The sequence below is a fragment of the Numenius arquata genome, chromosome 12 (assembly GCF_964106895.1).
Source record: "Numenius arquata chromosome 12, bNumArq3.hap1.1, whole genome shotgun sequence".
NCBI classification, from domain to species: Eukaryota; Metazoa; Chordata; class Aves; order Charadriiformes; family Scolopacidae; genus Numenius; species Numenius arquata.
Genome location: NC_133587.1, coordinates 38,270,781 through 38,283,053, shown reverse-complemented (window position 1 = coordinate 38,283,053; position 12,273 = coordinate 38,270,781). Strand labels below are relative to the sequence as shown.

Genomic DNA, 12,273 nt, shown 5'->3' with positions numbered 1-12,273 from the left:
CGTGGACAGTGTTAAAGGATCTGCCAGAACTTCTGGTGTCATGGCTGCCATCCAAGGGCAAGATGCTAAATGTGTGTCTCTCTTGCCTCATCTTTCACTGTATAAACCAACACCAGGGCATTAGCTTTTACTTGCCTGAAAAGCCCCTAATGTAACCCCAACAAATGTCTATTTTATCAGATCAGAATATAAAGGAAGAAGCACCTTCTTTTACTTTTTGGCACAGAGCTCCCATAAAAGCACTATCAGACCCAGCTGATTGTTGACACTTTTATCAGCTCTGATTCCTGATGGACGGATGCTTAAAGGTGAACATTCATCATCGTTTTCACTGGGTAAGTTGATAAATCCCCAGTCTTGTCTCATGATGATTTTTAAGGGCTACAAAATGTAGAGGAACACATGCCTCAGAAAACTCACATGTGGACCGCAGTATCAAACCCAATTCTTCCAGGCAATCTCTGAGAAACAATAACCCTTCCTAGCATACCAAAATACAAAGTTTGAGACGTAGCTGAAAGAAACTTGCAGGAGGAAGGCATTCAGTCTTAGCAAACTGGGTAAGAACAGCTGAAGAAGTACTGTAGAAGGTTAAACTCATATTCTCACATGCTCTAAGTACGAAACAGCAAGGCATGGAGTGCCTTCTCAATGGGTCCCCTTGTAATTGGGAAAAAGTTTTCCATTTTCAGGGGAAAACAGCATATATATCTTCACAACATGAGCAAGTATGACAAAGTCACTCTAAAATACAGTTTTTGTTCTCACTGTTAGAGTAAGAAGGCACAAGAAAAGTTTACCTCAAGACTTCTCTCTCAGAGGTTAAACACTTGCATTTCAACAGTTCTTACCAAGTAAGAAGACCAAGAGTAGTACAACCGGTCTTTGTTGTAACAGGAAAACCATCAGGCCTCTGCTGTGACCTTTGTACTGCGTGAAAACCGGGCAACCTACACTTTACACCCTTGCTCTAATGCGTTTATAAGCTGACTGATTGTCAAATGCTTTTGATGTGAAAATGTGAGGAACGGGGCAACAGCTTCCAGCCCAACATAAACGGGACTATATTTCTTTAAAATAGCATGGCAAGTTCTCTGGCTGCCCAAACCTTGGCAGATGTCCAAGAGAGGGGAAAAAAAAAAAAATAATAAAAAACGAAGAGTCTCAACTACTGAGTATGAGGGAGAGGCAAGCCTGACAGTCTAGCTGCAGTTAGACAGGTTTATAACATGTCTCCTCTGCTAGTCCCTCACATCACTAGGATTTCAGGTGGTGCTTCTTCTGTATCTGAGGCTGTCAGGCAAGTCTCATACAAGGAATTCATCACTGGGTTTGTGCACTTGCTTGATAACCCAGCCAGTGAAGAGGCAAAACAAGGTAACAAACTACTTAAGTCATACTAACACAGTGCCAAATAGGGTGCAAGCCCACTCTTGGGTCCAGCAAGTTATAATCTCTTCTTATCTGCAAAATACTCCAGCAATGAGTATGGAGGAGGTGCTCACATTGTTCTTCTCCACCCCCCACCCTTATTCACTCTCAGCTTCTACTGAAAGTCCTCAGATCCCAGGTAATGCAATATGGTCCACTGGAGAAGGCTAACCTAAGTTGAAAATACAACTTCACCACAGAAAGCTCTTTGGGCAATCCTCCTCTTCCACACAGTCAGCATGATCTTCAAAGGATTTATTTCTACGACCTGAAGATTTTCGTTAACTAAATTGAAATCAAGGACTCCAGCATTCATCCCCGGATTCCATGATCATCACCTTGGTAATACAAAAGCAGTACAAGCTAAATATTCTCCTAATACGTCACGCAATTCACAGCCAGATGGCAAGGACATTTAAACACCTTCAACTGAGGAGAAGGTAATTCTTCCCAAACGCAAGATCTGAAGTAAAGAAATTTCATGGAAGTGGGCCAATTTTCCAGAGAACCTCCACACCAGCTTGCCAAGCAGTCAAGAGGAAACTGAAAAACACTTCTAACTTGTAATCTAGGGATGACACCTACTACCAAAGATCAGTTAAAGTTCTCATGGGAATTTCTGTCTTTTTTAAGGGATCATCAATTGCTTTGTCCTTACATTTCCCAAAGAGTGTCCAACAAAACACTGGGAAGGATATTAAACATTAACTTGCCATTCCATTTTTTTTTTCCTTCAAATAAAGCTGTAATGTCCAATCCAGACAACTTTTTAAGTTATAAAAAACTACAGTCCTGCAAAGCAGCTATTTTGAAAAGTTAAAAACCTCTTTTGTAGTACATATATACAGCTGAGTGTTTTTATAAATTGGCTTGTCTGGAGGGACTAAACCAGCATGCAAGACCACAACAAATCATCTCAGTGTGATGACTGTTGCATTCACATTTCTTTTCCAATTATTTTCTTCTTTGGCCCATGAATTTGGAATTCGGTAGAAGCATTTCCACCTTGAAGGACCTTCAGGAAAAAAAAAAAAAAAAAAAAGGCTGCTTAAGGACTTAACAATAATGACTTTTGCCTAGGGCAAGGGCCAAGCAAGTCTTGAAGAATTTCCTCCTTTACCTTATCACACCCTCAAGTAAATTACAGAAAAATTGGACAAACCTGTTATTAACTGAGAAGTTACATTTGCTTTAACATCTGAAAAAACACCAACCAACAATCATCCACAAGCAGCTTCCCTAGCTCATGTTGAATTTTGGAAAACTCACATGAAACCAGATCAAAATTCAGTTCTCTTCTCCATTCACAGGAGATGGAAAGGGAATGCTCCTGGTAGATGATGTACTACTAATGGCCATAGAGTACTTCATCAAATTTAAGAGCTGATGGAGTAATGCCCTTCAGATCCAAGACAAACCCCAGGAATAACAGGCAGTATCTTAAGTTTAAGTATGCAGGCACATGTTCTAGATTTCTCCCCAGAGAGCAGGTACTGCGTCCAAATGCAGAAGTCTTCCCCACAGCACATCCACATGAAAAGGTCCCAATCCAACTGAAGACACCAAATTGAGACCTTAACTGATACTCTACATCAATATGCCCATATTGTAGCTGGCAATTAAGGGCTCTCCTTCTAACATCACACGTGCTGATTTAATCAGTACCTCTTCTAGAGAGCTGCTGGTCCACGATTACCATCAACTCTATTATTCCATCTCAATAAGGTACTCTGCTGATACTTACTTTCACCTGCTGTTTGAGGGGAGCCTAAGCATTCTAGAAAAACAAAAACCACAAAACCAAACAAAAACGCACAGGTCTGGGGAAAAAATAAAATAAAAATAAAATAAAAATAAAAATAAAACCCTTCAAGCCAGAATTTCTGCTGCTAGATCTCATGCCGCAACGGGCTACAAGGAAGACATTAGGTAAGCCTCACAGGCAGAGCCACTGGGACCAGCTGCATTGGGAAGGGTACAGAAATTCTTTCACAGATTAAGATCTTAGCAAAAAAGCGGTGGTGGGGCGGGGAAGGCAAGAAGAATGATGCGTGACTTTCACTCAGCCAAGCACAAATACCTTACCTACACCCTGTGTAGACCAAAAAAATTTCTGCTTAATTGGTACAATGAACTGATATTATCTTTCTCCAAAACCCAGGAATTAATGCTTTATATTGGTTTTGAGAGCTGCAGGAATTAGCCTCCTGTGCTTGTTGCGTACAAGCAACAGGAGCAGCTCTGAAAAAACACAAGAGTCTTCCCGTATGATGCTACTGATTCCAGCCTGATCTCAATGAAGGGAGCTTTTATGTGGCCTACTCAAGTGCCTCAGCCCACATGCCAGTTAGAAGCTAAATTACATTATTCTCTCACAGTTCTGTGGGACGGGTAAGCAAGGAGGGGTGTTCACACTCCTCAGAAACGCAGACAGTACATTAGTTTAAATTTAGCAACTTCGAGGAGGAAAAACCTCAAAGCCAATTAAGGAACAGACAGTCAATCCTTTTGTAAAGCTGTGAGAACTCTGTTGCGACAGCAGACCCAGAGTCTGCTGTGTCTTTCTGGAAGCAAAGGATTCTAGAGAATTCTTCCTGGAAGCCCAGTCTATCTCATTACCTTGGAGAGAGGCAACACCCCTGTCAAGAATGACCTGGAGGGAACAAGAATAATAAATCCATTTACTGAATAGAGTCAGCACAAGGAAGAGAAATACAAATCCTCTTCCACTCTTCTAATGTGGAATCCACTGCATGCTCTGCAGAAGTTACATTTTCTTCCAGCTTGTTAAACCACTAAAGAAGTTTCCAGAATATTGTTCCAAATATTTTTTTAGCTATATGGTAGAAAAATAAGTATTTGAGCTCTTACTAGCATATGACAGTTACTGACAAAAGCCTACATTAGTGATAACAACATCTGGTTCATTGCCAATTCAGATATTTCATTAAATAGAAAGGTTAAATAACCTAACCTTCAAGCCCCGCAATTGTCCAAGATTTCTTCAGGATATAAGTCTTTAAGATTCTGAAAGCTTATTTTCACGACTGTTTCCACATAAACATGATTTTTATTAGTTTATGGAGTAGTGCTGGACAAATACTTTAAAAACAGCTTCAAAGCCATGGTGAGGAAATTTAGCCAAAGGTTAGGTAGAGCTTTTCACTCCAGAAGAGCTTATACAAACTTCACAAGACACAGCCACTACATTTGCTAACGTCCCGTTCTCGGGACTGCTGCTTGATAGGGAGCAATGAAGTCTCTGCCTTACACACTTACCTTTTACATTCCTCTTGGAAGGTTAATTGCTCTGTGCTACAAAATAAGCTAATCCTTCTCATCTTTACGTAGGCTGGGCAAAGTCAAAACAAATTAAGTAATAAATTTGTTTGAAGGCCAGACAAAAATCTGGCCTTAAGTAAGCTTACAGAGCTAAGCTTCAGAGACTGCTGTAAGCCAGGTAAGAGCCATTTCCTTTAAAAATTCAAAGAGTTCAGGATGAGAGCTGAGGGGGGGGGGGGGGGGGGGAGGGAATCCATTGGTCTCTAAAGAAAACATCAAAGTCAAACGTATGCAGTAACAAGGACATAAGTGAAATCACATTAGTAGATGGTGTTAGTTAGATAAAAGTAATTCAACTGACAGAATGTGAACAAAGTGCTGTGTTTTGTTGACATTTGAATTTAATACAGGAATTGCCAAAATTTCTATTGTCCTTCAAAGCGTTAATACCAGCTTCAAAGGAAAAGATCAGATACCTGTGTCGCTGTGTGTACCTGCTATAACTTAAACCCAACAAACAGAAAATGAAGGCAGAACTGGATGTCACCTTATTTCCCCAGATCATTGCCACATTAAATGCATTAGCACTTGTAGAGTACCCAAATACTACGCTTAATACACAAACCAGTATCCAGTAAATCCGTATTCAGCTCAGTGTCTTCCTGGAGTCTACTACAAAGATAATCCAGATCAATTTATTAAATAATTAGAATGAGGAAGAACAGTAAGTGAATGCTTGTTCACAAAGTAGCCCTGCAGGGGACAACCCTCCTAACCCCCTCAAAGGGGCTGTGAAGTGCTCATTCTCCTGTTTGCAGCTTGGGAGATGTGCAAGAGATGAGAAAGTCAGTTTCTCCACTGGGAGCTGCACACTGTTGCAACTTGCCCAGTTTCCCCACCATCCACAGAGTCAAATTTCTAAAGTTCACAGGGTAGCTCATAACGTCTAATTGTCTCTTGACTCCCTTCCTGGTTAGATCCGACTTTTAAAGGTTTCTTTAATGCGCGTCAAGCATAGATAGCATCTTCTCTAAGAAAAGCAAAAGGCTGAAGCTTGTCACGAACAAGGAACACTCATGGGTTAGAGGCAAAAAAAAGCTACAGCACTGAAATGGACTTCAATATGATTGTATAAATATTTATGAGAAGAAAATACTTACAGGCTACATCTGTATTAGTAAATTAAAAGGGTGAAAGAACAGTCCACTGTCAGTTTAAATCAAGAGAACCGTGCCAGGTAGCACTCTCCCAGGCAATATCTGTCACTTCTCAGGGTTCAGTACAGGCGAAGGACCATTTCAGGTAGGCAGATGCTCTGTTTTGGGGGAAATATAAGCTAAGCTATGCTATGGCAAACTGAGCTGTGCCAGTTGGCCTCAGGCAGGCAAAGAGACCTTGGCTCGGCATATTTTATTTATTTAGTATAGATGTTGCTCAAGTCTGTGCCAAGTGACATGCTCTCTGGCTGAAGCGCAGCACAGCTCTCCCTTACCGTATGATCTGACGCCTACCGGAAGCCCCTGACATCTACCACTGCTTTCACAGTAGCCAAGTGTAGGTGCCAGTTGCACAGGTGTATCAGACTGGTGTGCTAGCACCACCAGCACGATGTTTGTAGCTGCTGGAATCGAGAGGCCCCCATCTCTTCTGACTGACAAACACACAGGAGACCGAAGAGAGTGTCAGCCCATTCCTGCTCTTTATTACCTGCTATTTCTGCTATTTAAGGCCTTCTTCCTGTTTCCAGTGTAATAACACCTTACAGCCTCCTCTCTTATTCAGGGTTAAAACAAGATTGCTTACAAATCTTTACACTAAATCCCTCAAAGATTTTGAGACTAAACATTTACTTTTATTAACAGATGTTGCTTCAGCGGTATGACTTGTGCCACATTATAGAAGTGAACATCTCCAGTTTTCCCACAGCTAACAACGGTTTTCGAATACTTTCCACAGTATCTCATGAATACTTTTCCAGGGTACAAACATGTCATGTGTGCTGTGACTGCTGACCAGTAGAGGGAGACAGGATACTGTCGTCAAATAAAAATCCAACGGCAGAATCTTTCAAAGGATGCCACTACAACATAATGCAGCTCCGTTTCTTCTTCCATTGGTTGCTACTAATTTATACTAAGGGAGGCAAAAAGCGAGCCCTTAGATATTCTGGTTTAGCTTTAGCATTATTAAAAACTTGAATTCAAATCTTTGCAAAACTTTTTCAAGGAACCGGGCTTTTTGTTCTGTTCTGAATTTGGAAAAACACTGATGTGGGTAGGGGTGAAACATCCACAAAAGACAGGTATCTGCAAAATCCTCTCATTTCAAGAGGATTCATGGACAGTGAATATTTTAAAGCTGTGTACTACCTTTTAAACATAAGAACTGATAGAAATCCCTGAAGTAATTTATATATTAAAATACAAAGAACATCGGTAACAGTCAACATGGCTTCACTAAAGGCAAATCATGTCTGACAAATTTGGTGGCCTTCTACAACGCTCTAACAGCATTAGTAGATAAGGGAGGAGCAACTGACATCATCTGCCTGGACTTGGGCACAGCATTTGACACTGTCCCGCACGACATCCTGGTGTCTAAATTGGAGACATGGATTCGATGGATGGACCACTCGGTGGATAAGGAACTGGCTGGACTCAAAAGGTTGCGGTCAATAGCTTGATGTCTAAGTGGAGACCAGTGATGAGTGCTGTTCCTCAGGGGTCATTACTGGGACCAGTGCTGTTTAACATCTTTGGATGAAGGCCAACAAGGCCAAGTGCAAGGTCCTGCACCTGGGTCACAGTAATCCCAAACACAACTACAGGCTGGGTGGAGAATGGATTGAGAACAGCCCTAAGAAGAACTTGGAGATGTTGGTTGATGAGAAGCTTAACATGAGACATCAATGCATGCTTGCAGCCCAGAAAGCCAACTGCATCCTGGGCTGCATCAAAAGCAGCATGGCCGTCAGGTTGAGGGAGGTGATTCTACCCCTCTACTCCGCGCTGCGGAGACCCAACCTGGAGTACTACATTCAGCTGTGGGACCCCCCAATATAAGACAGACATGGACCTGTTGGAACGAGTCCAGCAGAAGGGCATGAAGATGCTCTGAGGGCTGGAGCACCTCTCCTATGAAGACAGAGAGATGGGATTGTTCAGCCTGGAGAAGAGAAGGCTCCGGGGAGACCTAATAGCAGCCCTCCAGTACCTTAGGGGCTTACAGGAGAGATGGGGAGGGACTCTTTATCAGGGAGTCTAGCAACAGGACAAGGGGTAATGGTTTTAAGCTGAAAGTGGGTAGGTTTAGACTAGATATTAGGTAGAAACTCTTTCCTGTGAGGGTGGTGAGACACTGGAACAGGTTGCCCAGAGAAGATCTGGATGCCCCATCCCTGGAGGTGTTCAAGACCAGGCTGGATGGGGTCTGAGCAACCAAGTCTAGTGGGAGGTGTCCCTGCCCATGGCAGAGGGGTTGGAACTAGATGATCTGAAAGGTCCCTTCCAATCTAGACAATTCTATGATTCCACCATGTACTTACTCTGCTGTTTTAAAAAAAAAAAAAAAAAAACAAAAAACACCAAAACACTAATCTATTTCTATATTCCAGACATACATGTCCATGAGACACACTGATCAACCTGAAGAAGTACATTGTGTTTTGAAGATACTGAAGGTGGAACATTAATACAAGGTGCTAGGTAAAGAACTACAAAGGGAAATACTGAAGAGAAGTATTTAGAAGACCTCCTAGCAGTATAGCCCGGGATGAGCATATTTCATGTTTTCTTAAATAACCCCTTAATTTACTAGTTTTGAGAAACCTGCGAAGTTGGAAGACAGTGTCAATGCTGGAAGAGGACTACTGCTTTACAATAATATTATGACTTTATAAATTAAGACTAATGCAACTGGGATTAAATGTAATGGTGCAAAGTCAGAAAAACTGCAGTTTGGTGGAATAAGAAAATAAAAATAAAGAAAAAAAAAAAATCAACCTCCTCACTAGAAATCCAGGTTCAAGATATGGTCTACATTTCTCATATATCAGAGTCTGTATGAATAACTACAGGCTCCCCTTCCACCACCACTGCTTTCAAATACCCAGAGAAGCAGACTGAGAATATGACCCCATGATCACAGGGCAAGGCATGCCTTGCTCTTCCCTAGTTGGGATCACTAATGATGGTCATCGATTACAAGAAAGACAGGGATCTTGGTGGTGTTGGTGAAAGTTTTTCCATCACCATTAAGTCATCTGTTTTCCTTTATGGTGAATGTTCACAAGGTTCATTCACTCACACTCTGCTTCTCCAAGTGTTACCTCACACAGGCTCACCAGCTGGAGATGAAACTCTAACTTCTTTATGTTAATAGCATTATCTCAAACCAGTTTTCATTGCTGGAGCTGTGATCTGGCATGATTTTATGTAATACATTAAGAGATCTGGGGAATCCAAAAAGAATGGGTGACCTGCCCCAAAGTCTCCAAGATTAACTGGTTCATGGAATAAAGAAAATTCATCTTTCCAATTGCAAAAGTGACTGAGCTCAAGCCTTTGACCCAGGTGGCCACTGACAACTCAATAGGTTGTGTGTCATGCCAACAAGCTGCAGGTACCAACTCCCAACAGATTATCTCACAGTATGAGAACAAATATCCCCTGAAAGCTAATAGTCTTTGAGAAGATTGACAGTAAACACTACCATCCCAAATTTGACCTTTCTGGTCAAAGGAGTCTAAAGCCTTTAGTCCAGAGCTGACAGTCATTCTCTCTTTTGGGCAGAAGAAAGGAAACACTGCAGAACTTTCTCCCTCTGAGCTGGTGAAGAAGTCAAGACAATCAACTTCCCAAAGAAAGAGAGACAGAGAAAGAAACCTCTGCAAAGGCATGTGGCAAAAAGTATTTATTAGTGTTATATCTGTGTGTAACATACTCTTCACTAGAGCTTACGGTGCTTGCACAATCAGAGTACATGTAAATGGTGAAATGCAAGAGCAGATGCAGTTCAAAAAATTTCAAAACAGTTAAGTGGAATATACAAAGAAAATCAACAATGTGAACATTTAAACTCTGAAGGACTAATGTCTGTGTGCTTGAAAGCTCTTCCTCTAAGACTATAGGCTGCCTTTTTCCACCTCTAATCACAGATCAGGTGCCTTTTCACTACAAAATCCAGTGTCCAGTAAAGCACATGGAAGAACTCAAGGGAAATAAAAGTGACTGTTCCATTGATACCAAGGTGCTTCAGGTTAGGAAGTTTACAGTAGAAGTCTGGCCTTCTGGGTGAAGGAGGAAATAATCTGACACGAGACACTGGTGACCAACTGTTACATTCAGTGTTTCCTTCTAACCAGATCAGTTAGCAGCAGGAGGTCCTTTAGCACACAGGCAAAATCTTAACCACAGCCCTGCTCAAGTTTTAACATAATACTAGTACTCGACAGGGTACTTACCTTTAAAGACTCAGCCAAGGTATCAGAGGCAACACATTGAAGCCTCAGTGTGCTCAGAAATTAAATAGAGTCAAGATATGAAAGAAACTCCCTCACTGGGGAGATGCCTAGATAATCAAAAAAGTCGAGTGCTGAAGTTAGAAAGTTGATTTTTTTTTGGTACTGAGCAGTAACTGAAGCTTCAGTGCTTTTAGCTGTGCTGCAGAACCCAAGAAGGACGCTGTTGGTCATTATACGAATAGACTACTATGTGTGGAGTGGTTTTGATCCACGCCATTCCTTTGCCTTGTTGTGCAATGGAGGCTTTCCACCTTTTAGATCACAGCACTCAATCTAGCATTATATACAATTATCTGATACGCGAGACGGTCCTGTGAACATTTTGGGACTACGTATCTATTACATGGTTGCCTCTGACTGTGGAAGCTGAAGTCTAATTGAGCAGTACATTCCAGACCAAAATTACTTAATGGGCTTAGATAAGCCAGAATTGGAGCATCTTTAAAAGGAAAAACACATAGAAACCAACAAAAAACAAAGCAAGCCAAAAAACACCAATTGCAAAATCCAGGGAACAAAAAAGAAAGCCACAGCTTTCTACCACACTGCAGAACAGATTAGTCTGTCTCTACAGCAGGCAGCTAATGCCTTCTTTTGGCAAACGAACTCTTCAGACAGAGCCAAGAGTCTAGCAGATGATTTACTGATTAAAAGCAAAATGAGAAACTGAAAACAAAAATTTTCTGGAGAATGTAATAATTTGCACAGTTAAGCCATCCATTTTAGTCCTAAATTGTCTTGGCAATATAGCGGGAACTGGCTCAAAACACCTGGATACTGTTTGGCTATTGCACAGGGATCTTTACATAAAGGGTCTTTATATAGATTCTGATAGCCAAGAAGAAGCCAATATAAGTTTGGGCTCATCTGAGAGTTTTTTAGATAGTGATTCCAACTGCAAAACAAATTATATCCACTCTTTCTGTTCTGTTAGGAAGTCTTCCCCCAGCTCACCCTCTAGTGTAACATGAAAGATACAGTTGAAACAATATGGTTTTGTACAAAGCACAGCATTATGGGAGAACTTCCCTTCAAGAGATCAAATTTCATTTAACACTCAGGAAACATTCATAAAAAAAAAAAAAAGAATCACAAGCAAAGACAGACTGAAAGGAGAATACTCACTTGTAGCGTAGTGTCGAAAACAACAAGCTTAGAGCTTGTTGGAACAATGTCGTAACACTTGTGTGACCTCATGAATCGCACATAAATGTCACTTTCCGATTCTTCAAGTGCTGTAAGTAAAAACATTATGTTGTTTTATTTAAGTAAACTTAAAAAAAAAAAAAGAAGCAAAAAACATGCCAAATCAACTGAACACCACTGCAGAAGGACAACCCTAAAGGAGAACTCAAATTCACACTTTCCGATCTGGACAGACAGTCACAGTTTTGCACTTTGCATTTCAGACTCATCTTTCCTTTCAAATTAAATGGAACAAAGACAAAACACACTGTTCTTCCTTGATGAGAAAGGACTTCCGTACTGAAGAGTTGTATTTAAAAAAAAAAAAAATCTTTTTTTAACAGCAAACTATTGGAATATGCATCTGAACTCTAGTTACGTACAGAGGAAGCCAGATTGAAACCTGAGTAGTGTCAGGCTTGACTAACTCAAGCTCCTTAAATTAATATTTCTCCAATCTCATCTCTGTCCAGTCCACTTCTCACACAGTAATTCTGTATTTTCTAAAGAGGCAGCATGCAAGTTAGATAATCAGTTCCATTTTCTTCAGGCTACTTCACACACAGCATCATGAACCCAACATTTTATAAATAAAATCAAGATTCCCTTGGCTGGAATGGTTTTAGTGTGGCAAGTCTGTAGTAAGGACGTGCAATTCAGTCCATATTAACTGAAATTTACTTTGCATTTGTCAGAGTTTAGATGAATATGCATAGGTTCCCTCAGACCTGCTCAGATACGTTAACTCTTTTGCTTTTTTTTAAAGCAATTTGGCTCTCCATTCTTTACAGCAGGTACCTAGAACTTGGTCAAGGTTAACCCCTCCATCAGACATGCACCCTTTACACCCTGTA

The 12,273-nt window shown here is 41.0% G+C and overlaps 1 protein-coding gene across 4 annotated transcripts in view; it reads right to left on the bottom strand.

Annotated features, from left to right (window-relative positions):
* The window catches only part of PRKAG2 (protein kinase AMP-activated non-catalytic subunit gamma 2), a 171,743-nt gene that overhangs the window by 21,065 nt on the left and 138,405 nt on the right, over positions 1-12,273 (bottom strand). For 3 of the 4 annotated variants that reach the window (XM_074157321.1, XM_074157322.1, XM_074157323.1), the window contains one exon: positions 11,360-11,469. In XM_074157321.1, coding sequence (XP_074013422.1) covers positions 11,360-11,469 — 110 coding nt within the window. Of the gene's footprint in view, positions 1-11,359; positions 11,472-12,273 lie in introns of all 4 variants that reach the window. The other variant, XM_074157324.1, reaches the window with a different exon arrangement.